The sequence below is a fragment of the Calonectris borealis genome, chromosome 26, assembly GCF_964195595.1.
Source record: "Calonectris borealis chromosome 26, bCalBor7.hap1.2, whole genome shotgun sequence".
Classification (NCBI taxonomy): Eukaryota; Metazoa; Chordata; class Aves; order Procellariiformes; family Procellariidae; genus Calonectris; species Calonectris borealis.
Genome location: NC_134337.1, coordinates 6407790 through 6434523, shown reverse-complemented (window position 1 = coordinate 6434523; position 26734 = coordinate 6407790). Strand labels below are relative to the sequence as shown.

At 50.0% G+C, this 26734-nt stretch overlaps 1 protein-coding gene across 1 annotated transcript in view; it reads right to left on the bottom strand.

Annotated features, from left to right (window-relative positions):
* The window catches only part of CR1 (complement C3b/C4b receptor 1 (Knops blood group)), a 75577-nt gene that overhangs the window by 48591 nt on the left and 252 nt on the right, over positions 1 to 26734 (bottom strand). Inside the window, exons 2-30 of the mRNA XM_075173980.1 lie at positions 25441 to 25599; positions 24735 to 24926; positions 24089 to 24188; positions 23463 to 23548; positions 22836 to 23048; positions 22088 to 22270; positions 21355 to 21543; positions 20671 to 20868; positions 19453 to 19635; positions 18909 to 19097; positions 18367 to 18546; positions 18042 to 18211; positions 17679 to 17829; positions 14513 to 14689; positions 13826 to 14005; positions 13144 to 13326; positions 12415 to 12603; positions 11925 to 12104; positions 10674 to 10873; positions 10259 to 10419; positions 9778 to 9867; positions 7630 to 7781; positions 7251 to 7556; positions 6918 to 7109; positions 6140 to 6239; positions 4345 to 4427; positions 3647 to 3841; positions 3122 to 3250; positions 2406 to 2545 (exon numbers count right to left, since the gene is read on the bottom strand). Of these exons, the coding sequence (XP_075030081.1) occupies positions 2406 to 2545; positions 3122 to 3250; positions 3647 to 3841; positions 4345 to 4427; positions 6140 to 6239; positions 6918 to 7109; positions 7251 to 7556; positions 7630 to 7781; positions 9778 to 9867; positions 10259 to 10419; positions 10674 to 10873; positions 11925 to 12104; positions 12415 to 12603; positions 13144 to 13326; positions 13826 to 14005; positions 14513 to 14689; positions 17679 to 17829; positions 18042 to 18211; positions 18367 to 18546; positions 18909 to 19097; positions 19453 to 19635; positions 20671 to 20868; positions 21355 to 21543; positions 22088 to 22270; positions 22836 to 23048; positions 23463 to 23548; positions 24089 to 24188; positions 24735 to 24926; positions 25441 to 25528 (4779 nt within the window). The 5' untranslated portion in view covers positions 25529 to 25599. The remainder of the gene's footprint in view (positions 1 to 2405; positions 2546 to 3121; positions 3251 to 3646; positions 3842 to 4344; positions 4428 to 6139; positions 6240 to 6917; positions 7110 to 7250; positions 7557 to 7629; positions 7782 to 9777; positions 9868 to 10258; positions 10420 to 10673; positions 10874 to 11924; positions 12105 to 12414; positions 12604 to 13143; positions 13327 to 13825; positions 14006 to 14512; positions 14690 to 17678; positions 17830 to 18041; positions 18212 to 18366; positions 18547 to 18908; positions 19098 to 19452; positions 19636 to 20670; positions 20869 to 21354; positions 21544 to 22087; positions 22271 to 22835; positions 23049 to 23462; positions 23549 to 24088; positions 24189 to 24734; positions 24927 to 25440; positions 25600 to 26734) is intronic.

Here is a 26734-nt window from a genome sequence, read left to right as displayed (position 1 = left end):
TGTCATTTCCAGTATGACAACACTGGAGAGTATACTTAGCAGTTACTTCTCCGTGTCTGCGCGCAGTCGATGTGCTCACAGCCTGCAGCGTTGTGGAGCTGCCTTCCTCCGTTTGGAAAGCAGAAGTAGCTCCTTTACAGTATGAGATTAGTAGGTACAGAAACCACTCACGGCTGTTATCTTTCATGCAGTCTGAACAGAAATATAAACTGCAAAGAATTTGTGTCTGACACAAAAAGTTTATGCTAAAGAAGGCGCTTAAAGTACTGAAGATATAACGATCAACATTCAATTTAGCATGTAAAGTACTATGATTTCCTCAAATAAATAAGCACATAACTTTGTGAGACAGGGAAGTCACTATTTTGCTTTCAGCACGACCCTGCTGGCGGGTAGCATGGGTGTGTGTGCAACCGGACCGTGCCGCAGCCAGAAATCCCTGGTGAGTTAAGGGAGCAGCTCAGCCCAGCAGAGAGATTTGGGTCTTTTACAGCCTGTCCCGTGAGTCTGTATTTGCAGGGATTGTCATGGCAGCAGGTCGGCGTTGCTAGTGAGCGAGGAAATGTGCGGTTGTGACACCGAGTTGAACAGGTTGTGACGTAACCGAGCTCCGTCAGAAATTCTGCAGAAGGCCCCAGGGGTTTCTGAGAAACTGCGGCTTCCCACCCCCAGCCTGAAGAAGGGCTGGCCAGATCAGTAGGGAATCGTAACTGGATTCGGGATGTTAGGAAGAAATTACTGAAAGAGAGAAAAACTCTGATGGGAGAAAGAACTATGGGAGTTAGGCAACTCTTGCATACGTAATTTTCAATCAATTTCTTGGAACATTAAAACATATTACAATTTTAAAAAATACATTTTGTATGTGCACATGGGACAGACCTGATCTGGCTTATTCTTTGTTTTAAAGCAAAGTGTAAGAGTCCTAACAAGTACGACCATTGCACGGGGCACCTTCAGAACTTAGCACAGCGAAGGGTTTGCATGCATTATGCTTACAGTGCTATATTTGTTTGAAAAAGATAACAATATATTTAGATAGGTGGGACCCCACGTAGCTGCGTGTCTTGTCTACATCTGCAGCGAGATGCAGAAGAGCAGCACATTCCAGTTGTCTTTGCAACCACGCAAGGAAAGTGCAAATGCCTCCTTCCAGGCTTTCTTCCACGGGGGTCCCTTTGTCACGGTGTCACTGGAGGAGAGCAGCCCCGTCACAAATAAACTGCTTCAAAGCTACAAATAAATCTTTGCGTGCACTTCCCATGGGAACTGTACGCAGCCTCGGGGAAGGAAACGGCTGTAGTTTCAAGGAGAGTTAAGCTTTCTGCCCAGATTTTTAAAAACCCAGTTTTTGGGGGTGAATTTTAGCACTGCACATTAGAAAGGCTCAAACCAGTTCCTCCTTCAAACACTAAAAGCTGTTTTCAGGCATCGTTCCACTTTCCCCCGGCTCATTCCTTGCTCCAGCCTTCTGGCACCGAGAGGCTGATGTTACAGGACCCGTGTTTCGGGGCAGGAGAGCCAAGTTCCTGAAGTATAACACAAAGCAGCGTTTCTCACATGTTAGATAGTATGTCAAGCTGCTGCTTTGACACGATCTCCTGAAGAAGTGCCAAGAATGACAAAAGAGTAAAAAAAGAAAAACCAACGGGAAGAGATTTTTAAATCAATCTTCGTTCTGAAGTTACATAATAGAGCAAAGTAGAAACTTCTAGGAAAAAAAAAAGGACAAAATTTTCCCCTTTCCTTCTATGTTGTATGATCTAGGATGCTTCTAGCTTTCATTTATTCCTACCAAGGGCCCCAACGTCACCAAACTTCAGCTCCTTTAAGGCCTGCAAAGCCCTTCTTGGAGCCCTTTTCATACATCGATACCACTGCAACCTTTTTCCTTCATACACTTCCACAAGTGCCCAAACACGCAGCCCCGTTACCCTGCCTTTACCCCTGCAAGTGGGATTCTTTGATTCCTTGTTTAACAGTCCAGACAAATACCTTGGGGTTTCGCTCACAGCCGTCAGCCTGGCGACGCTAGCAGGTCCGAACAAACCCCACCTTTGAGAAATGATGCGGCAATGGGGAAAATCCCTCCTGGCCACCTGCACGGGGGCATTTCTGGACCTGGGCTTAAGCACCAGCCTCATCCCATTTGTGAACAGCCCCGGGCTGTGCGGGTTCACACACAAAACCCACCATGGCAGGGGTGACCGATTTTCTGGTTTTGACCCAAGAGACACGGCTCAGGGACGGGCAAGCTCAGCTGGACCCTGACACCAGAGAAATGCTTTTCATCCAGTCTCCAGCTGGGTCGCGAGACCCTCCGGTGGGTGGTTTGCTTTATTACTTACAATTTGCATGCTTACAGTTCCCACCCAGACACCATTTCCAACACAACTGACACTCACCCTTGTTACGGGTAAAATAATCCTTTGCAACGGATGGGGAATCTGTTGTAGCAGCACTTCTGCCACGTCCGGCTTCTCCTGGCTGCCCACGACCTCGCTAGCGTGGAACAAGGTTAGCGTTAGTGCATCGCCTCTCGCTGCTGCAACAAGGACAGAAGCCCCGGCACGCTTAAGGCTACATGGTGTAAAGTTATCTCTTGCTTTTCAAGAAAAAAAATGGCTTAAGCAAAATCTCTAACACGAGAGCAAGAAAACAATTGACAAATGAAAATACATTTCACACAAAACAAAGCTTTTTTTAAGAGGAGGAGGTCAGTGCAGTCAAACCTGAGCTTTGAACCAGATGCCCAACCAGTGAAAAATACAAATTATGCAGAGAAAACTTATAGAAGAAAAGAATGACAAAAAAATCACTCACTTCCACAAAATGATGCAACTTTAGACCATTTTAAGTTTTCAAAGCAGCCGGCTTGGGGGAGGATGCCAGAGATCCCCATGTATTTTGGAGGACACGCAGATCCTTGGCTGGTCCCAGGAGAATAGTAGTTTTGGGTTTTGTACAAAGGTACAACAAATCTGAACGCCGGGGTAGCACAGCCCCTTGACACTGAAGAGAAACATGGGAAAAATCGAAAACTCCAGGTATAGGACTGGGAGTAACCAGGGAGTCCCATTAATGAGTTCCCCTGAACTCCAAATGAGCCTCCAGGACTGACCTGGTGTCCTGGAGAAAGAAGAAGAACGGGAGAAGGAGATGGTATTTTGGAGTGACTTTTTGTAAAGGCTGAGCTTCATTTCCTGTGTGAAAGCCTTCTTAGATGGTTGGATGGCATTTCCACGGGAACCTGAAAGAATGAAAATCACGGTGTGAAATTAATCTAATGGCTTTTTCATAGAAATGTGATAAAGGAGCAAATTAAGTTGGGAAACGTGGGACTTGATTCAACGTAGAATCATTTCAACTCACTTGGGGAAGGAGGACTCCTTTCCATTTCTTTTGCTCCAAGTTTGACAGACGTGCTTTTCTCTAGGGTATAAAGAGTGAGTATTGCTAGGAGCACTACGCCTTTCTTGCACTGACCGTTCATTCCTTACTCACTCTAGCAGCACTGCATTTTTTCTCTTTAAAATTGCAACATGACTTACGCTTGACATGTCCTGTACCAAGCAGTCACAATATGTTAAGCTGGTGCATACTAAATACTGAACTCGTAACAAATACTAAACTCAGGTGAAATCACCTTTGCATTCAGGTGCAGTTCCACTCCAGACTCCATTTGTTTTGTCCGTACTCGTACAACGGATGCTCACATTTCCAACGAGTTGGAAGCCAGAGTCACAGCTGTAAGTCACTGTTGAGTTATAAGCAAATTTTTCTATACCTTTGCCATCGTGCTTTCCGTTGCTAATTTGAGGTGGTGAAGAGCAGGTAATTACTGCAAGAAAGAAGGTCAAAATGAGTATTGCAAAAGGCTGCAGTAATAATGAAAATGCAAAAGTTTCTTGCATCCCCTAAGATTCTTGAAGACAATAAACCTTTTGGACAACTGAAGATGGGTAACTAGCACTGCCTTCTGTCTCGATCATCTCTCTTTTCTTTCTGAAGTGTTTCTGTTGTTAAATCTTTCTCCCTCTCACTCCAAGGGCCACAAAAAAAAACAGGCAACTTGCCATGCCCTGGCTTGTGATTCCTCAAAATCTCTTCCCGTCACCTTCACTGCAACCTTAACTCATGAGAAAATACATTGATCTTGTGGGAACAAAACTGCTGAAATACAGTGTCAGCAGCAAAATGGGTATTTCTCAGCTGCCGTGTTGGTGACAGATCTGCCACATAATATCAACAAAACCGAACAAAGTACGGAGACGGGTTTAGACTAGACATTAGTATGCAGGATCTACTGGACAGAAGTCAAAAGTAAGGTTGGGTTAATCTTACATTCGCAAGTTGGAAGTTTACTCCATTCAACATCGTTTCCTTTAAGCTGACACTGGATGAAGTGACTCCCATCTAATTTGTACCTAAGTGAAAATACACAAGAAAACAAAAAATTGTGTAACTATCCAGAAACTGAGAAGAACTTTTTTTCCCGGTACCAGCATGATCAGGAGTGTAGAAAAGGCAGTTTTAAAGCAAGCAGACATGCAGATACAAGCTGGTTAACAGGAGAGCTCCTTCGCCTCGCTCTCTGCCAGGATCCTTGCTAATCTATTTTCAGGCGATTCTCTCCTTTGGCCGGCTGCAGGGCGCATCTTCCATTGCAAGGATGGGAGAAGTTGCAGCTGGCGGCCAGCAGAGCACACAGTGAATGCCAGAGAGCGCTGAGGTTAGGTGTGGCTTCCCACATGGATGCATCGGGCTCGGATTTGCTGAATCAGGGACTATTTCTCCCTGCCTTCTTCCTGGCAGAGAACAGTGCTGGGATTCAGGCTGCTGGCATCCAGCGCCTTTCCCATGCCGCTGCCACCCACCAGGAGGAGGTGAGGAGGTGAGGAGCTCCCTCCTGAGCACACACAGCATCTCTGAAGGCTGTGGCTCAGCCCCTGACTGCTGCTCCGCTTCGCGGCGGTGCTGCATCACCCGGGTCGGTTAGCTGGCTCTGCCGCAACCCTCAGTGCTGGTGGCAGAGGCAGGGTGCCCAGCCTCCTTCGGTGCCACCTTCTCCCTAGGACGGTGCTTTTGGGTTGTAAGGGTGTTGCTGTTTTGCTAAAGTTTTGCCAGAAAAGCAAACGACAGCAGACTGCTACCTTCCCAGCTGGTCTCTGCAAATATTCAAAGGCATCCACTACATGCAGCAGGGACCAGCGAGGGGCAATAGGGATCTGCATTTCACTAAAGTGGCTTTGGGATTGGCTTGCTGGAAGCTAATACATCTTGTTCTGACAGCACCGACACCTTCCCCAATCTTTGAATTACATCCTCCTGTGCAAAAAAATTCATCATTTGGACATGATTGACAGCATCTGATCTTGCTTAGATGGATAACATTATCCCTCCACCCTGATGTGTAGTGCCGAAGACTAAATGAACCCCAGAAGGGTGGGCCGTGCTGTCATTTCCCCAACGTCCATCCTAAGGGAATATCTGGAGAAAAAAAAGCTCTGTTACATTTGAAGCAGCTGCAAAGACTGACAGAACAAGCCAGATGATGCCAACTGGCTCCTGCCAGGGAGGGAGGAATACTAGCTGGAGTCTTAAGAGCTTAATTTTGCAAGTCAGTCTGCTGCATATGTGTCCTGATTGAAAGCAGGCAGAAAGCGTGAGTCAGCTCACTGGCTGACGGAAAGTGTGCTTCATTGCAGTTTTCTAGCTGAACATCATTGAATTTTTAAAATTCAACCATAACCCCTTTTTATTCAATATATATCAAATATGTTAAATTGAAATATTTTAAGTAATACATTTTGAAATCTATAGTTATAAACTGATGGTACAGCCAGCTCTGTTGGGATAGACACCCTGGGGCAGTTAAATTTCCTCTGGATGACACTTGAAGGAAAAGGCAGCCATGAATTCAGACCCCAGTCCCTTCCCTCCAGCTGTGTCTTATTCCTTCCCAGCCCAGAGCTCTGATTCAAGTGGGAAAAGCAGCCCCATGCTCTGCACCGTAGGAGCGATATATTGTGAAATAGCAGCCCAGCCCGCGTCCACAAGTTCATTGCACTGGACCGGGGTGTGTATAACGGCATCAGCACTGGTGTACTGGAGCTCGGGGCACTGCCCCGCGACTCACCCGTCTTCGCAGAACACGTTCGCTCTTGCACCGAACTGCAAGTCTGTGGGAGCCACCACCCTGCCCCCGCGCAGCGCTCCCGGCTCGCCGCAGGATCTCCCTGCCGCAGAACAAGGCCAGTGTTAGTGGTACCACACAGTGATGAAGAAATAAAAATGGCTAAATAAGGGACAGACGTGGAGGGCTATACCCAAAGGTACTGAAGCGTTTTACTTCCCACTGTCACAGCCGAGCTGGCGGGTGCCAGAACCGGCTGTCGATGAAGGTGCGGATCCCCGCAAGGGCTCCGCACTCACAGGGGTAAGCATCTCGCAGGAGGGCAGAGGAGAATATTTGCAGGGATATTTCCCTCTCAATAGATTGGCAGTAAGTTACTCGACTGTGAAAAATGCATTGCTGCCACATCATCAGTCTTAATACTACATGGGTTTCACCAAGAAACATGCTTTGTCTTAATTTTGAAGTTCAATGCTAGAATTGCAAATTGTCATTTGTCCTGTACATATGCCGTGTCCAGATGCAAACATATTTCCTAAGATGAAAATCAAAACAGATCATTCATGCCAGCAGACAAAAAAAGAACCCTATTGATACTCCTGCTGTTCAGTCTTAAATATGAATTGTCAAGGAATATCCACCTAATTTTGTATTAAGCATGTAGCTGTGGGGATGATAACGGCCCAGCTGCATTTCAGCACGTGGGTTGGGAGCAGCTACCTGACCTGCTCCCAACTCCACAGCTGCTTTTTGGCAAGCGGAGCAGAGCAGAGATACTCACTCCTGCACAGCTCAGCAGCTTCCGACCACGCCAGGTTTTCAAGGCAAGTGCTGGTGGGGGAACTTTCTGAGATGTTCTCGTAGCCAGGGCGGCAGACGTAGCTCACATTGGTCCCAACAGGAAAGAAATTGATCCTCTCGTCCGCCTTGGACAGGGCAGCAAACCGCAACCTTGTTGGGGCAGCACAGCTCCCTGGCAGTCAAGGAAAGCGGGCCTGAAGGAGCTGCCCGCTGGGAGGCATGCAAAATAAACCTCGGAGTCACAGAAACGCTCTCACTACGGTGCTTTTGGAAAGCTCCTCGCGTTCATCGCAGGTGACTTCTGTTTTCATACCAGGCTGCTGCTCTGCTGAATGCATCTTTTGCAAAGCGCAGGTGAAGATGCGTGAAGTGCAAGGCAAAGCTGTTAGTAGGAAATAAGAAGCCACGTGCACGTGCCGTGGGGCAGCCGCTTGCACAGCCTCTGCCAGCCGGGGCTCGGGAGATGTGCGAGCATCCTGGGCTCCAGCCACCGTCCGACTGACCCCCTCGACGACAGGCACGGACCCTGCACCCAGCACCAGCTCTGACGAACAGCAGCTCAGGGAAGCGGGTTTGTACCTTGCCAGGATGGCAATGGTGCCATTGCCGAGCAGCCGCCCTAAGTGGCAGAAACTTTAAGCCAAGCGAGAGACAGGCGAGGGAGCCGGGTTTCAGAGAAGGGAGGTATTTACGGCCACAGGGCTCGGGCAGCTTTGACCAGCGCGCGCCGGGCAGGCACTCCACCGTGTCCGACCTCCCGGGGATTTTGATGGCGCCTTCGAGGCACGTGTACATCACCCTGGATCCAACGGGGAAGCTGCTGGCGTGCTCATCGCTGGACAGTCTGGAATGATTCATGCGAGGTGGGGGCCCACAGTCACCTGCGGCAGGAGGAGACCTCCTCGGGTGAGGAGCCAGTTCCCTGGCCCCTTCCCCAGCCCCAGGGAGCATCCCAGGAGTGCGGCTGGGCTGGCCCCGGCTTCCCCTCTGGGCAAAGGGCTGCATCCTTGAGAGCATCCGTGAGAGCATCAAGCAATGGGTCCCCAGGCTTGGTGGCATCACCCTCCCCAACACCTGAGCAGCAAGGTGGGACCTGGGCAGGTCTCACTGGTCCTCCCCACACATCCCGCATCCCCGTACTCACCGCGAGCCACCGGCGTGCCTAGCAGCCCCAGCAAGGCCAGGAGCAGGGCGGCATGGCCAGACCCCCATGCCCCAGCAGGTGCCCCACAGCTCAGGGTGCCTGGGCGCTTCCCCCGTCCTGGTTCTCCAGACTTCATTGCAGCAATTTCTGTGCTCCTCTGTCAAGCACCGTTGGCTCCAAGGGGCTGTTTCTGAAGCTGGGAGGAGATGCAGCTCAGCAGGCTCAGCCAAGCCTCTGGAACAGTGGAAACCTTTCCAGAACACCCATGGAGCTACACCCTCCTGCAGGGACACGGAGAGCGGCCAGGGGTGGGGGACAACTGTCATCCACAGGCTTGGGTAGAGCCTCCTGGTCCTCCTGCCTCACTGTAAGGGATGGGGGAATAACTCAACCCTTTTATTTGACCTGAGACTGGCAGTGAGCGCTGACTAGCAGAGTTTTACCAAAACCAAATGCTACCAGAGCAGAAAAGACCCCCACCCAGCCCCAAGCTGTGTCCAGGCTAGGAAAATGCCTACTTAGTCATTTGCTGGCAGGTAACGCAACACAGATCTTCCATAAGCAGAGTTAGTGAAACAAAAAATAAAAGCATTATCCTTTTTGTTTGTTAATTTTTTTTCTTGATTGGCTGACTCATTTGTAATTAGGAACCGGTGTGAGCGAATACATCTGCGCACTGACTAACGCTCTGAAATATCCCGTCTGACATCAGCCAAGACTACTCAAACACAGTCTTAGATACACACGGGACGGAACACCCAGTTCTTATTCATGCTTATGGGTTTCGAGCCTTGCACAGGGAGATAAGACACTTTCTGTTTGCAGTCGCAGGTGAGCACGACGCGGAGGAGAGGGAGGTGTCACACCAGGAGGGTGCAGCCGTGCTCTCCTTGTGGCACAGGGAGAACCGGAGCGGGTCTGAGAATGCCTCTCATTGCAGATCTCCTCACCGGGACGTGGTGAAGCACAGGATGCATTATCAAAGCATCTTTCTGTGTAAAGATGGGAGACACCGTCTCTTCCCTGGGTGTTGTCCTTGAGGCTCTAGTAACATTTAAAGCAACTCTAATAACTCATAAAAGCATGCAGCTGGCAATGATATACCGCTGCAAATAGCTTGTGCGGGAGATGAGTGCTCCCCCTTCTCCCACTGAGCCCAGGCAGCAGCAGCTGCTGTGCTGCACGGTGCGCCCAGCCCCGCGCTGCCTGCCGTGCCGTGCCCACTGCGGCTCCCCGAGGACCGACCCGGGCTGCCAGGGCTCGGCTCTCAATCAGAACCACCGCTGCACCGCACTGGAAATCTGCCTGGTTTACAGCCGGTGTGACAGATTACAAGACACCCATGGTTACATCTGCATCTTTATTGTAATCCTGACGGGAAGGAGTAATTGCTGCATCACAGAGCTACATAAACTGATTATCGTTTATTAAGTAATAAGAACAATCTTTGCTGTCTTCTTAAACTTACAACATCTATTCTTAGCATTTGCTTGCTAGAAATAGGGACGTGGAAGATGACACCACCACAGACGTCTGTCGAACACAGTGCTGGGCCAGAAACCTGTTGCCTGTTTTAGGTCCAGGGGTAAGGGAATAGAAGCCTTTACAAATGCACTTCTTGTATGTAACTGCCCTTGACTAGATGAATAGAAGTCACGAGCTAGACTAACAGGAAATCACGTAGTTAAACGCTCACTTCACTGCTATTTCTAGATAGAAGTGTGCTAATGCTATGACAGGCTGAGTTCGGTACAGGCAGAGGATGCGGCATTGCGCAAACCACCGGCTGGAAGATTACAGCAGAAGCACCTTCAGAGAGCCAGACACTCATCTCAGCTAGAAGTTCACTTTTGTGGACTTCAGTCCCCCTTCTCTCGGCTTAGCACAGTTCATGCAGTCACTCAAAAAAGCTCAATTTAATTTTTTACTATGCTTCCTAAAATAAAATGTGAAACAACATATTTGTTCAATAGCGAATCAAGCTTGTCAGACTTAAGGAGAAGAGCAAAAACCCCTCTGTGCTCTAGCATCTAGCATGGCAAAAGCAGTCTCCCGTACATTGGTTATTATTTCTCTGGCTATATGCATGCAAGCATGAACCATAAAGTCACCAAGAGCCTTCCTACATACGCTGTGACTACACAAACTGCATGTTCAAAGGTGATCGTTACAGGACTCACTTGTGCAAGTTTTCTAGTTCCATCTTCAGTTTTTTAATCTCCAGAAATAGTTTTTGTATTTCCAGCAGAGTTTTTAGTTCTGCTATAGGCACACCGCATTCAAAGCCCGTTTTAATATAATGAATCTCTTCGCATACATCAGCATCACCTTCTTTCTTCTGTTAAAAAGTAAAACAAACCAAACAAAACCCAGAAAAAAGCATGTGAGATTGCACCGCAGCAGATGGAGAGCCACCCACTCCTCAGCTCTGAGCCTGAACTTCTGTCCCGTTTGCCATGCACTGCCCCAATGCAATCTGCACCCCCCATTGGTACCATAAAACAAAAGCATTTAAGAAGTTCAAACAGTTATTTTTCGTATTAGAAGTCAGGCAGCATCCATCCAGGAACTCAGCCAGGCTATGGTACTTACACACTTGGGCAGCGGTGTCCAGTTGCCATCAGGCAAGCACATGGCTGTCCAAGAGTCTTCTGAAGACATGTCTCCATCATCTGAAAAGCGGTATCCATGAAGGCATTCAAAAGTAACAGTCTCATTTGTTTGGTATGACATTTTACCATCCGAAGTGCTTTTCAGCCTTCCGTTGGCCACTTGTGGTTGTGGACAGAGAACTGAAAGGAAAACCCACAGCAGAAGGCATGAGGGTCATCATTGCATAGGTAGATGTCCTGGTTTCGGCTGGGATAGTGTTAAATTTCTTCCTAGTGCTGTGTTTTGGATTTAGTATGAGCAGAATGTTGATAACGCACTGATGTTTTCAGTTGTTGCTAAGTACCCTGCTAGTCAAGGACATTCAGTTTCTATGCTTTACCAAGCAGAAGCTGTGAGGGAGCATAGCTGGGACAGCTGGCCCAGCTGGCCAACAGGGTATTCCATACCATGTATCATCATGCTCAGTATATGAATGGTAGGCGTGTTCCAGGAAGTAGTGATCACTACTTGGTTATCGGTCAGCGCGAGTGGTGAGCAATTGCCTTGTGCATCACTCATTTTGTATATTCTATCATCATCATCATCATCATCATTATTATTTTCCCTTCCTTTTCTGTTCTATTAAACTGTCTTTATCTCAACCCATGAGTTTTTCTCACTCTTACCCTTCCGATTGTCTCCCCGTCCCACTGGGCGGGGGGAGTGAGCGAGCGGCTGCGTGGGGTTTGGCTGCCTGCCGGGTTAAACCACAACAGTAGGAAAAAACCTACAAAGGTTGTGGAGACTGAGTCAGTGCAGGTGAACTTAAATCTGTAGAGCTGTGAAACCAAACGATAAAGCAAAGTGACTTCCCCAGGCCCTTCAAGAGGGAAGGGTGAAGGTCAGAACAGCCCCTGAGAGGTGTTAGGGATTTGCTGTTTTCTGACAATGTCTTAATCCAGGCATCCCTATGCAAGAGACTGCAGGTCGACATTTGTCGGTAAGAACACGCACTGAAGAGAAAGTCAGTAACGATGGTGTCTCCTGACCTGTCTTAGAGCCTCTTTCATACAGGACTGTCAAGAAGAATTCAGCTATTGCCTGGTAAACATCAGCTGTTTCTTCTGCAAAGAGGGGAAGGCGCTAGGGGAGCCCCGAGGACAGACACACAGCCACAGCCACGCAATGCTGCACCCTGACCTCTCTGCACCGTCGCAGGGGCCGCTGGCTCGGCTCCCGGCTGGTCCCCACCTGGCTGGCAGGTGGGCAGGGGAGGGTGCCAGGCGCCGTCGGCCTGGCACCAGCTCTCGGCATCGCCGTGCAGCACGAAGCCTTCGTCACAGGAGAACCGCACGTCCGCCCCGTAGGGAAAGGTGAACCTCTGCGGAGTCATCCTTCCCCTCTCGACTGCGGGCTTGGGGCACCGAACCACTGCGGGAAGAGAGCAGAGGGGGGAGCGGGGGGTTTGGCTGCTGCCCTTCCCCAGGGACAAGGGGGAACCGGGGCGGGGGGGCAGAGCCGCTCTTCCTGACCACCTGATGGCCATCAATGTAGGAGAACCAGTGTCTCCTATTTCCACGTGGATTATCCCCAGTCTGGAGCTGTCGAGCCTGCAAAGCAGCCTGCAAAGGAAGCGGGATCTCCCGGCAGCCCTGCTCGCTTCTAATCCCGTTGCGCTGAGCGCTAATTTTGCACCCAGGTCCTGGCTTCGGTCTGATCCCGTAGAGGAGAAACGGCTCACCCCTGCACTGCGGGGCAGGTCCGCTCCACGCCAGGTTCACCCCATCCTCGGAGGTGCAGTAGATGGAGGCGTCCCCAATGAGGGACAGACCCTCTGCACAGCTGTACTTTACTTCTAAGCCGTAGGGGAACTGCTCCACTCTCAAGCCAGAGTGCTGCCCATTGGTGATTTTCGGAGGGGGACCACAAACTACGAGATAATAGAGAAAGGAAAAATTAAGGTTTTCTTCATTCGGCCAGCGAGACAGAGAAGTGCAGGGAAGTAACAGGAGAAACCAGTTCTCAATGTTTATACTTGGGGTTGCTCTCCTCAGTCCTCCTCGCTTCTTGCCAGGTTTGGCCCTGGCTCTGCCAGTGTTCCCAGACTGACCCAGCTAACCGCCCTGGCACGGCCCCAGTACCTCAGCATGTGCCTCCATCCCCTCCCCTTCAGCCGACCTTCCCTTACCCCCTCCTCTTTTCCACGAGAAATGATCCTGCTCATAAACGGGGAGGAATTCTGAGTATCATAAACCCCTTGAACAGTCCTCTGAGAAATGGCTGCAAGTCCCATTACTCAACACATTTAATCAAGTGCAGTTTTCAATAGAAGATGAAAACGTTAAAGCCATTTAACGCTGTGACTTGGACCCTTTCTCCTACCACCACCTTCTCCGAGAAGTGATGCTCAGGTGACGCGATTTTCTCCCTGCTGTTCCCACCCACTGCAGAGATGCAATTCCCGGCTCACCCTTGTCGCAGTACGGCACGGCGGGTCTCCACGTCCCGTCAGACCAGCACTGGATCCTCTGGCTGCCCCTCAGCACGTAGCCGGGGTCACACTGAAATTCCACCTGGTGCCCAAAGGTGTATTCGGCTCTCCTGGGGCTGATCTCCCTCCCGTGGCGGATAGCCGGGCTGGGACACTGCGCCTCTGAGGAACACCAGCATCAGAAAGAGCTTCCATGGTTTGGGTCGGGAGGGGAGAGCAGGAGACGTCGGCACGGGGGTGTTTTCCCACGGTGGTGGCTTGCGGACCCAGAGAACCTGCCAGGCGGCCGGTTAACGCCGACAGACGTCCCTAACCAGACCTGGCGTTCTCAGGGGTGGCAATTATGTGATAAGAACCATTTCTCTTGGAAGGCAGAATGATCTGAGCCCTGTGATTAGCTATGAATTGTGCTGAAGGGATGATATGTTACTAGCTGCACCACTGCATCATTGTTTGAACAGCTAAATATCAGCGTGAGTTGCAGCTATTTCTTTTCAGCCGTGCTACCCTCTGAACAAAAAATTATTACCAGTGAGAGCCAAAGCACTGCTCAGCAAAGTCCTTATGGCACAGCACCACTAGTGGGTATCTGAAAACAATGTTGTTTCCACATGATTAAATTGATGTTTTGTTGGCAAAGCAAAGGAAATGGCATACTTACTCTGGCAAAGCTTTGGGATTACGGACCATGTGAAATTTTTAAGACAAGTAGTTATTGGAGATACTTCAGGGAGCAAAGTGTATCCGGATCTGCAGGAGTAGGTCACGATTGTCCCGACTGGAAACTCGCGCTGAGAGTTTTGGTCCGCATGGTCGACGGCAGGAGGGTAGGGACAGTGACCTGGTGCCAGAGCAGGGGACAATGCGGACCCTCAGAGCTGGGAGGTCTCCACCAGAGACCCACTGCGGACGAAGCTGAGCCCTGCCTTTGGGGGAACCCAGCCTGCCCCTTGGCAAGGGTAGAAACCCCAGAAAGCAGCAAGGGACAGCAGCAACCCTGAGCATCGCTGTGGGGTATGGGGGTGAACTGAAATGGGAAAAAATAATGGTGACAAATTCACCAAATGACGTGAATCTAACGAGAGACTTTATTCCCCGTACATTTTGCGTCTCATTGGGCGTAGCCTGCAGTAAGGTAGGAGAGCCCAGTGAGGACAGCCCCGCCGCGTTACCCAGCGGCGGTGAAAGAGCAGAGGGGAATCCTGCCACCGAACGTCAGACAGCGCAGCTCGCTGTGCTTCCCACCCTCCAACCCCTCTCCTGCGAACGCTGCACCTGCTTCTAGTGAAACACAAGCAGGCGATTACACGTGGGAGACAAAGTAAGGAGGAAAGAGATCTGTGCGTACCTAGGGTGCAGGCGGGCACCCGCGGGTACCATCTGCCGCTGCCCAGGCACCGCACGGTGGTGGCACCCAGGGGGATGTAGCCGGCATCGCACTCGAGTGTGGCTACGCTGCCGTAGGTGAAGTTCTGTGCAGGTTTCAGCTGTCCGTGTGCGATGTCTGGGACGGGACACTGAACCTCTGTGGATCACCAAACAAACAGGGCTTTTCAGGGGTATTCTTATTGAATACAGCTATGGTGACCAACTGTCCCTGCACCTCTGTCTGGTCAGTAAGAGAAGACAGAGTTTAACAAATGCAGCAACTGAGGCAGAGAGATTAGGGGTTAATAAGCATGCTTGAGCAGCCATCATCAGTACGACTCCAAAAGTGTAGCGTTCCCGTTGCACACAATCAAACATTATTTCTGCCCTTTCCTACTAGCACTTGCTCTAGCAGGTTGCAGTAGGACTCATCTGCGCACTCAGGGGTGGGGTGACTCCCGGGTGCTGGCACCCCACCTCCAGCTTTACAACAAACAGGAGGCTCTCCAACAACCGCGCAACCTCTAGCACACAGGACACCACTGATGTCCCAGCAAAAAACTTTTTGTCCAGCTACTGTACCTCCCATGAGAAATATTTTGGGACTGGTCACAAACTGTAATAACAGAGAAAACTAAACTAAAGGCAGCTATAACTGGGATTTCCTCATGCTTTCCGATAGATGCTGGCAGGTCACCAAGACACAGTGTGTCTCTGTTAAAATCATACCTTGCTCACACCCTGGTACAGCAGCATCCCCAGCACCGTCACAGCTGCACCGCGTCAGGGCAGCGCTGGCGATGCTGCCTTTGAGACCAATACCCATGGAAGGAGTGCCTCCATACTCGTATGTGTCTTCCCCAGGCCCCAGCTTAGGGATCGGCACCCGTTGGTAATGTTTGGATTTGGAAAATGGACTGAGAAGTACCATGAATTTAAAAAAAAAAAAAAAAAAGGTTGCAAAGGCCGTGCTGGCAGCCGGGGTCAGCAGGGGAGTGCTGTGCACGCTGGAGAAGTTTCTCAAAAGGCCTGTTTTTAAAGGAACTGTCAACTTCCAGGCAGAAACTGCGAGTTATTCCCCTTCCTAGAGACATTAGTCAGCAAGCCCCCACTTCTCCTGTACTGAAGCCAGCCTGCAGGATGCATGGCAATTCACCAGCTACCTTCAAGATGTCTACAGGCTGCCTCGGTGCTTAAGCATCAACCTTGGTATCTACCTGATACCACTCAAATTGCTAACTATGACCCTTTTAATTAAACGGTAAAAACTATTACCTGTCTCATTGACTCTCCCCATCTTACCACCATCCGCATCTTTGATCCCCAGACCGAAAGGGCATCCTCCGACCCCGGGAGGGGGACTTCCCAGCTACTGCACAGATGATCAAGGCAAAGGGTGATATGCTCCCTGCGACGCAAGTTCTGAACTCCAGACCAGGAGAAGTTCTGCAGACAAGAGACCTGGCCCGAGTGTCCCCCGGGAGACGCTCGTAGCCTCTGAGCCAGCCGTACTTAGCACCGGAACCGGGGGGAATCCGTACCCCAACACAAGAGTTTTGAAAAGCATTGAGAATTTTGGGTGGCTCTTTGCAAGCATCTAGAGGTGCAGCTAAAGAGGAGAAATGGGCAATTAGCAGCAGCCACTGAGCTCAGATCACCCTTACAAGAACATCAGGAGGATGTTAGCAGCGACTTCAGCCAAAGGAAGGTCTGCTGAATTTTACTCACCCGGTTATTACGTATTTGATCCGTATGCAAAACTGAGCCGCAGAAGCAAAGAAAACGAGCAGGGGAGCGGCACTCACCGAGACTCCCAGCCGGCTGCAGCACAAGCACCACCACTGCCAGCAGCCGCCCCGGCCGGCAGAGAAACACCGGCATGGTGCGGGGAGCCGCCGGCCCAGCGCCGCGGGAGCGCGAGAGCCTCTCCCTGCCGAGAAGCCGCCGCAGCGCGCCGGGGAAGGGGAAGCAGCTGTGGGAAGTTGGGGACAGGCCAGAGGAGTCACGCTGATGCTGCCACCCCCCAGCCCTTCTGACCTGCCCGAGGCGAGGGCTGCCCTCCCTGGGCTCTCCAGCGAGGATGCGCTGTGGGAGGGAACGCTGCTCTGCTTTCTTCCCCGGTGGGGACAGCGGGAATAAAGCTTTTTTACAGCTAGAACCGCTCCGCAGCATCCTGGCCTCGTTTCTGAAGCACGGGGAGCTGCTGGGCAGTGCTGCGCATTCACTGCGCCTCCTCACCCCGGGGGACAGGCTGCTGTGCAAACACCCCCCGCACTGCGCTCAGGCAATAGCAGCCCTCCGTGCCTAATCAAGCAACGATTATTGAAGCACCTCTTCCCTTTACTATAGAAAGGACAGAATTATTAAGAGCCAGACACGGCTGTCATTACAATTGCAGCTTTATTATAATCTCGTGGTGAAGGAATACTGGGCCGATCACAAGATGCGTGTTAACAGAGCGCTTCCCCTTTACTGGAAGTTGCAGAAAACATTCAGCCATTTCTTTCTTTACACTTTTATTTTCAACAACTGCTCTTGGTGCACACACAAAGATGCAGCGAGTGGCACTGCCGTAGCCTCTGTGCTGCTTGGGAAGAAAACCTGGCTTTTTTGTTTTGCTAGAAAACAGGCTTTGAAGTTTTCTTCGTTGTGCCTGCTCTGAAGGTCACAGCTAATTAGGCAGTGAAGTGCTTGTTCACAATAATGAATGCAACATATACGAACAGAGCAGCCACGGGCTATACCGCATTGCAGCTGAAGAGGTGCAGCAGTTGTGGGGCGAGTGCGGGTTTGTGGCTCTTACCGTGCTCGTGCCGGTCTGTACGGCGTCTGCTCGGCCCTGACAAAAATTTACTTTCCACTCAGTTCCTTTCTAACTGCACACTTGTCAGTATAACAAACATATTAAATGTAAAGCTTTAAAACATATAAAGTGATGTACAAACCTAACCCAGTGAGCTCTAACAGAATGAGCCAGAAGTCATCACTTTCTGACTCCCCAAATCTCTTCCTTGACTGATCAGTAATTTTCGTTCTGGCTACTTAAGTATTAGCACGAATTACAAAGTCATAAAAAATCCTCGGTCAGCATGATTATTGAACATGCAAAGAGGACGGTTCTTATGATACCAGTGACGACAGTCAGCCGTATGCTGTGGTTTTTAGCTCCTTTTCAAGTTTCTGGATCTCCAGGTACAGTTTCTGGACTTCCAGCAGAGTTTTCAGTTCTGTCAGAGGAACTCCACACTGGAAAGCTTCCCTATTTTGAAGAATCTTCTCACATGTATCACTCTTTTTCTTTAAAAGAACCAAAACAAAGACAGAGGGCATGAAGAAACTCTGCTGCAGGGACCTACAGAGCCTGCTGAGCATCCCCCTCCTACTGCCGCCCCTCCGTCAGGCCAGCCCTATTGTAACGAAGCAACCACATTCGTGAAGTCGGACCAGGGCTATTCCAGGCGATAAACGGGGCAAGATACAGACAAAGCCTGGACTCGGGTGGTACTTACACACGTGGGAGGTGGAATCCAAGTGCCGTTAGCTGAGCAGGTAGTTTCTGACTGTCCTGAGCGACGGCCATCACGTTTGCAGGAGAACAACAGGGTTTCATTCACCTCGTACTGTGATCTAAAAGAGTAAGTCACTAGGTCCTCCTGTCCCGAGGGCCGGCGACACTGAGCTGAAAGGAAAATGCATGCCAAAAAATAATGTAAGGGGAGGAGATGGAGGAGAAAAAGCCCTGCAAATTCCACCCGTTGCTGGTGATTCGAAGGAGCAGCAACGGCTGGGCTGTGCAAACCCGCTGCGGGGCATCTGCCCGGGTCTGGTCCCCACCTGGCTGGCAGGTGGGCAGGGGAGGGTGCCAGGCGCCGTCGGCCCGGCACCGGCTCTCGGCATCGCCGTGCAGCACGAAGCCTTCATCACAGGAGAACCGCACGTCCGCCCCGTAGGGAAAGGTGAACCTCTGCGGAGTCATCCTTCCCCTCTCGACTGCGGGCTTGGGGCACCGAACCACTGCGGGAAGAGAGCAGAGGGGGGAGCGGGGGGTTTGGCTGCTGCCCGTCCCCAGGGACAAGGGGGAACCGGGGCGGGGGAGCAGAGCCGCTCTTCCTGGAGCTCTCTGCATCAGTTTTACACTCAAATGCAAGAATTGACCCTCAGCTGCCTGCAGCAGCCCCCCAGGGAGACCCTTCCAGTCCCTGGTGCTACTGAACAGCGCGTGGTGCCGAGACCTTCGCAGGGGAGCCGGAGGAGCCGCACGGTCATTGAGCCGCTCTGAGTTTGGAGCTCCTGGACCAGGGCAGGTAACGGGGCTGGGGCTTAGCCTCAGCATCGCACCCCGCTCCTGGCTTCGGTCTGATCCCGCACAGGCTCACCCCTGCACTGCGGGGCAGGTCCGCTCCACGCCAGGTTCACCCCATCCTCGGAGGTGCAGTAGATGGAGGCGTCCCCAATGAGGGACAGACCCTCCGCACAGCTGTACGTCACCTCTGCGCCGTAGGGGAACTGCTCCCGTCCCGAGCCAGAGTGCTGCCCGTTGGTGATTTGTGGAGGGGGGCCACAGACTGTGGAATAAAGGGAACCGATGAGAAAAGAAACGCACGGTTATCATACTCAGGTGATAACCAAAATTGCTTCTGGGAAATCAGTACAAGAGTTAACTCCATGCTTGTAGTGTGGCAAATTCACATGAAGTTGCTGCCTGGCTCCTTGCCTTACACCTGCTCGAGGCTCCCACTTCTCGCTCAGCTCCCACCCGGGTCACATCTCCAAGGAGAAGACACCTCAACACTTTCAGCCCGTGAGCCGGTGAGCATCGTCCCGTTCCCCAGAAGCAGATGCTGAAGGCAGGTCACCTACTGACTGCTGTTTCTGCGTACTGGTGCACGAGATTTCTTCTCAGCACCACGTTGCACATACCTTTATCACAAAACGGTAACGGGGGAGCCCAGCTTGCATCAGCCTGACACTCGGTCAAGTCCTGGCCCCTGAGGACATAGCCCGAATCACACGCCAGCCTCAGTCGGGTCCCAACTGTGTAGTCATTTTTGCTTTTATAAATCTCTCTTCCATGAGCAGTATCTGGCTTTGGGCAACGAGGTTCTAGAAACAACGGAAAATAAAGGACGTCATGTATTTCCAGAAAGAACTCCAGTGAAGATGCTTTCTATGGAGAAGACAGTTAGCAGGAACATCTGAACCCTGAAAAAAAGGTGACTGTCATCCAAATGCAGGTCTCAACGCTTCCTTTGTAACTCTAAAGGAGTTTCTGCTTCTACAGTCAGATTTTTCTGAGGCTGTTGGGAAAGGCACATGCTGCAGAGCTGGGTCCGTGCCTGCCCGAGCCTCCCCTCGGGGCTCTCGGCACCACGCACCGTTATCATCCCAGGGGCTGCAGGTCCTGCTTTCCCGCTGAGCTGCGCTCGTGAGGTTGCTGAGCACCTCACAGGCAGCGTTAGGGCCAGGACAAGGAATCGTCCATGCTCTAATGCTGGCTGCTCTGTGAGGTGGAGCAGGCTTTTTCCTCCTGGCAAGGTTTTCCCGAGCTTTTGGGCTCAGGCTTCTTCCAGCACCTCGCTGATATTGCTACGTGCCCCATTGCTACGTTATTAGTTTCAGCAGGGTCAGTTATTTATGCTGTTGCATTTTCTTCTGAGAGGGGAAATGCACTGAGAACATCCTCTGCTCCCAAGCCTCATGTCAGCAAACCAGCCGAGCTGTTGTCCAAAGCACAAACCACATCCCCTTCCAGCTGGGTAAATATCTCCCAGGCTTCTTAGGAACCTCCTGAGCCTCTCAAAGCTACCACCACCCAACCCTTCACATCCCACCTCCCCAGACACTAGCTCAGCCCCCTGGCAAACCCCCATACTTTTCCCACAGCAATCCCCAGGCAATATAATGATCCACCTGGATCTTTTGCTGCCTATTTCTTCCAAGTTAACACAGAAGGACTAGATCTGGGGATACGTGGCAGTGGAGCAAAATTCTCCTTGGCTACTACTACCATCATCTAAGGCCACATGTAGATTTTTCTGCAAATATCAGTAGACAACTACGCTGTACAGAGTGACCCAAACCTCTGCAGTCAAAAATAAGTAGTCGCCAAGTCAACAGGTTTCACCAACTCTCGCCTACCTGCAATGCACTCCGGTAGCGCTGGATCCCATCTCCCATCACTTGTACACTGAAGCACAACGTTATTCCTATGATCTTTGAAAGCATAGCCATCATTACACGTAATTTGCAGTCTGTCTCCGTACGCATAATTGTCTTTCTCTTCCCATACATGTAAGGGCTTTCCATTCCTGATGTCTGGATTTGGGCAACGAATTCCTGAGAAATGCCAAACATTAGCAAGTGTGAAACCACGGCAAAGCCGTCTGGATGACAGCAGATTCATCATAAACAGAAGGATGAATGCTTTGTAAGACAAAGCCACATCACAACACTAAATCTGCCCCAACACCATCCCTGGGCACTCCTGGGGGACGGGGTGGTTGCAAGGGACTCTGCAACTGCAACGTCCCCTTGGATAGAGCAAGGGGCCCTCAACACTGCAATGACTTTTTCCACAGGTTCAAGGGACTAGAAAGCATAGCTGGTAAATAAAGCAGAGAAAATCCTGTGGCTGGGGAACAAATCAAAGCAGTTCAAGAGCCACAGCAAAGAGCAGAGACATGCCAAGCTGGGCACCCGGAGCATCCCCCTTCTCTCCCCCACCCTGCGATCTGCACAACAGCAGACCACGTACAGTTTCTTCATTCGGTAATAATTTTGCCAGATCACAAGGGTGAGTAAGCCAAAGGAACACACACTTACTTTCACAAGGATGTGGAGTTTCGCTCCACGTAAAATCCGGCAGACACTTGATGTGCCGGGTGGTTTCTCCCGGGCTGAACTGGTGGCCCTCCCTGCACTCGTAGGTAACGACAGTCTCCACAGGAAACAAATTGCCAGCAAGTTTTGCTTTAACAGCATTATGCACATCTGGAGGGTCATCACAGCTACCTAGGAATGAAATATCAATTCAAGGACATTGCCAGTGATAAATCACCGAGGCCCATAGCGGTGTGTAACATAACGGAGAGAATTTGGGGAAAAATCGTGGGCTCACATTGTTCTTTCTGAGACGCGCTTAATGGTCTGAGTTCAGTAACGCTAAAGAGTGAATGCAAAGGAGACGAATGAAAACCTAGGAATAATTTTGGCCTGCATTTTAATTTGCACTCTTATTAAGAGATGTAATTTCTAATAAAGTTTATACTGTCTGAGGCTTTACCAACAAACTTTAAAAATATTAAGTATAGTAAGGTTAATTTAGTCCCTTTGAATTCTACTGAGAAACGCCCACCAGCTTGAATGGGACAAGGCTTTAGTCTCTATGGCTCCAAGTCATAAATTCCTAAAGTCACCTGCTACAGAGATTAGCCAAAAAAAAATCCAAAAATCTTGGAGCCATCAATTTGACGACCTAATGCTTTCTTAGACGGGTGGGAACCTCACCGAAGCAAAGCTGCCGGGCCCGGTGGAGCGCCCGCTCCACCACACTTACTGAGCTGACAGAGCGGCAGCGGCGGGTCCCAGAGCCCGTTTTCCTTGCACGTGGATGCATCGTTGCCGTTCATGGCGTAGCGGAAGTTGCAGTCGAACACGACGGTGTCTCTGTAGGTGTACTCAGCCCGGTACCCGCTCAGCAGCTTCCCGTTCTCCACGTTCGGATGCTCACAGTTAACCACTGCGTCAGGGAAACGCCAGCACTTAGGAAATTAGCAGTTATGCGCAAGAGGGGAGATGAGAGTAAGTTAAAAACGTTCCTGTAGCATGAGATGTGTTCACCAAAAAGGCTGAAAATGGACATGACAAGGTCGCAAGCTGACGTGATATTTTTGAATTCCTTACTCCATATTACAGTACTCTTTTATTTCGCACTTTTTATTAAGGCAAAGCGTAAAAAGAACATAGGAAAGGCAGCAGGTATCACAGCAGCTTTCCGAGTTCTTTGCGGGCATTATGTTTTACACAGGCCGGCAGGCAAGATGCATCGTCTGGTCTGCGAACGCTAATGAAATCCCACTCCCACACCCCCTGCTGACTCGGTGACCGTCAGCAGTCACGGCCCCTGCGATGGGAGATCCCAATTCCTGTTACTGCTACCAAACTCGGAGGGTCTCACCTGCAAGAGGCGATTCCAGCAACATAAAGGAGAGAGATGGCTCCAAGGAAGGAAACAGCTTTAGCAGACCGGGCAGCAGGGAAGGGCAGCAAGCGCGCACCTCGCCCCGGCCGTGGGAGCAGCTCACCTTTGCACTCCGGGGCTGGCTTATTCCAGACACCATTTATGTGATCTGTGGTTGTACAGAAAATAGAGGCATCTCCCACCAGCGAGAAAGGCCTCTCTCCCCGTTTGACAGTGTGGCACCGGTAAGTGACAGATGTTCCATATTCAAAGAGCTCTTTGTCAGCTCCGCTGTGCTCTCCGTTAGCGATTTCTGGAGGGGGTGAACATGGTATTGCTGGGGAGGGAGGGGGGAGAAATGGTAGAGGGAGGGAAGAACAAGAGAGAAAAAACTTAATTCGTCTTGAACCAAAGGTCTAGCAAGAAAAAAGTTGAAACACGAGGTGCCAGAAGGGTCAGAAATTAAGGGCAGATCTCAAGGAGTTGCACGCCAGCCCACAGGCAGCAGAGCTCTGACCCGGGCGCCGAGTGGTTTTGGGATATACCAGTCCGACGTGCAGCTGCCTTACTCCCAGACAGTAAATAATTTTTTTCTGCAGGATGATGCAGGAAGAAAAACACAAAGAAAAAATGTCTTTCCAGACTCCACCATGCGTTGAACTGCTGAAATCCTCAGCAGGGCCACACAACTGCTTCTTTATCCACCCCCAGTAACATTTAAGCGGTAGATCAATTAAGGAACTCTACTTACGCTCACAGATGGGAATATCTCTGTCCCATGTAACAACCCCATTTTTAATCACACATTGAATTTGAGAATTTCCAACCAGTCTGTACCTGTGTGAAAGAGGGGAGAGGGAATTACTTGACAAACTCAGTTTTGATGTATTACCTGTAACATCGCCATCAGGATGGTTTTGGCTTCCTTATCATAATTACAATGATCAGAAATTTGCCATCAATGTCATTTTTAATGACATACTGGCTTTTGACGAAAGCATTTTTTAAATTAAAAAAAAATTGCACATTTTCTAAGGAAAAATGTCTACTTTATCAGCCAGCTGTAGCTATCACTACAGCTCTGAGTTCAGTATTGATGTCTCCTCTTCAGAAAGACACTGAAACATTGGAAATGGTTTAGAAAGGGCCAGGAGAGTGAACCTGAGTTCGGGAAGAGCTGCCTCAAAGTACGAGGTTAAGAAAACGCAGTCAGTCTTAAAGCTCTCAGAGGAAAGCTTAAAAGATACCTCAATCACAGTCTGCAATTCCCTACACCGGTAAGGCTTCTGACAGCACAGGCTTTAATCTCGCGGGAAAAGACTTCAGAAGAATTGCTGGGGAAGATGGCGACCCGTGCCCTGAGTCCTCCTGGCTTACCCAGTGTTGCAGGTGAAGTTCACCGACGAACCAAAACTGAACTGTTCTGCTAGGACGAGTCTGCCGTTGGCCGGCTCCCCCGGGTAGGGGCACAGCTTTGCTGGGGGACAACAGGACCGGGGTTAGTTCTCATTTCAGTTTCTTGAAGAACCGGGAAAATGCAGCAGGAAAGCAGAAGACTCCTCCAATACTGAGCAAGGGGATGGACCAGAGATCTCCAGATTTCCCCTCCAACCCTAAATTATTCCATGATTCATGATGCTGTTAAGACTTGCATCATGACCTGCAGCCAGTCTCTGCAGTCTAAGTGGGGGTTTGCAGTAACCCTGCCAAGCGCGACAGCATTTCTTCACAGCTGAAGTATTCTCCTACTGCAAATTTGAAATACTTTTTTTGAACCAAGAGTTACGAAGTGCCGGAGCAGAAGAACATCCTTTGAATCAGCAATCAAACACAGCCAGCATCAAAGCAGATTTCAGCTTTTGCCATCGTTGCCAGCACTTAGCAGAACACAACTGGTGCTTCATGTCAGGTCACTCATGTCCCCCCATCCCATGAGGTCACTTTGGATACTGCTCTAACAAAATGAGCAGATAGCATCAGCTAATAAAAAACAAAATCGAAAGTCAACGCAAAATATACTCACGTATACAGAACTCCCTTGATCCATGCCACTTACGGTTCCTTCCACAAATAAGGACGTTTTGGGCTTTAAAATTTCTCGCGTAACCTGGACGACAGACGTATTCCACCATTGAATTATAGGCAAATGTGGTAAGGTGATGGTATTGCTCTTTGAGTTCTGCAGATGGGAGACGTGGTGGAACATCGCAGGCACCTACCGACAGAAACTCCATCAGAAAGATGCCGGGAAGAAAAGCAGTGGGAGTTCAGGCCTGATTTACTCTGAAGGTCCCCGCAAGGACACTTCGGTGGCCTTAAAACTCCTTAAAGCTTGAAACAAAGAGGAGAAGCGCAGTCTGTGACTGGGGACGGCTGGGGCTGGCAGGGACAGGGGAGGACCATCACCCACAAGGTCCTGCTCGCCCCTCACACCTCATCCAGCAGTTTCAAAGGCTGGTCACAAAGTCCAGATTAACCGTTTCCTTTCCCCAGGTGGTATAAATCATTGCACCTTTTTCACCTGGAATAATTTTACGGCCGTTTTACACAGAAAGGAAAAAAAGGCAAAGGAAGATGGATTCTGACCACAAAGATTTACAATGTTCTCAAAATGCAAAGGCAACGAGGAAAACAGGAGGATCCAAGTCTTGTGAACCCCCGGAGAAGGTTTCCCTTTGAGGGATCTTAGTTTATCCCGATGGACTCACTCCCTCCTCGTGTTCACTTACTCTGGGCAGCCACAACAAGGGCAGCGGTGAGGAATAACCCGAGGACAGCGGCGCGATCCCTCTGCTTCCCCGGCTCCAAAGCTGGCATCCTTCTTTATTCCAGCCTCCCTGTCAGGAGTTCCCACAGAAGTTACCACATTCTTTTTCTAGGCCAAATATCTGTAAAAATAGCAGGGGGGTATTTACACTCAGGATGACCATAGCTCATAGGGACAGGTCTCATTTCTCCACCCCTAAGCAGTTCCTACAGTCGTGGCTGGGGACCAGAAGCTGCAGAAGCTATTGCAATCCTCTGCAAGAGAGCGGAGCAGCTCCTCTGCTGGCTCCTCTCCGGCCGACGGGACCGAGACCCAGCGTGGAGGAGCCGGGCTGCTGGGGCAGAGCTGGATTTGGGGGAGGAAGGCTCGCTCCAGCAGACAGACCCAGAGACATGAAAATACAACGTTAAAAGGACAACCAATTGTAGATGGCAAGCAATTCCCATAGGCTTTATTCCACTAGTCTCATTTATTTGCATTTTTGAGAATGCAGCTTTCAATTTAAATTTAAAAATAAAATTTAAAAAAGGAAAAAAGAAAGACTAACAGCACCAATCAAATCATAACATAAATACTTTGTAGCTTGTCAGGTTTGACTTAAAAACACTGTATTGCCAACATAGTGCTCTGCCCGGCCAACCAGCCAAATTAATACCTGCAGGGCCATGAGTTTATATATGCCTTATGGAAAAAGTCCCCTGGAACTTATCTTATGGGTAAAATGTTTTGTTTTAGTAATAAATCTCTTGGAGGCAAATTTGTAGTCAGATTAAATCCTGCCAGAGTCAATACAGCTCCCTAACAATAAATTATATGCAGAGAGAGAGAGAGAGAGAAGTATCTAACCAGAATGATACAACGGTTTTGTGCAAATAATATCAACTGGAGTAGAGCTATAAAGCATACAAGTCATTCAGGAGATCAAATTGCTTTATGAAATGGAATTTGAGTGCAATTTGGACTAACTTCACACCCCCAGAGATCAGCAAGAGTCCTCTCTGACTTTGTTATCCAGAATCATCATTTATGAGCCTAAACCCTCCCAACGTTCTGTACGCTCCCAGTGCCTACCTTCCTCCTGGAAACAAAGGGTCTGTCTTGATGCTTTCTGCCCTAAACCTAACACTTCTTGTGGCCATTTCATTCCTCTGGCTTTCCTTCAGTCCTTGTTATAGCTCTTGGTTTAACTTGATCTAATTTTCTAATCTTTGTGCCTGTAGAGTTGGAAGAAAGCTCCAATCCAGTTCCCAAGAGCA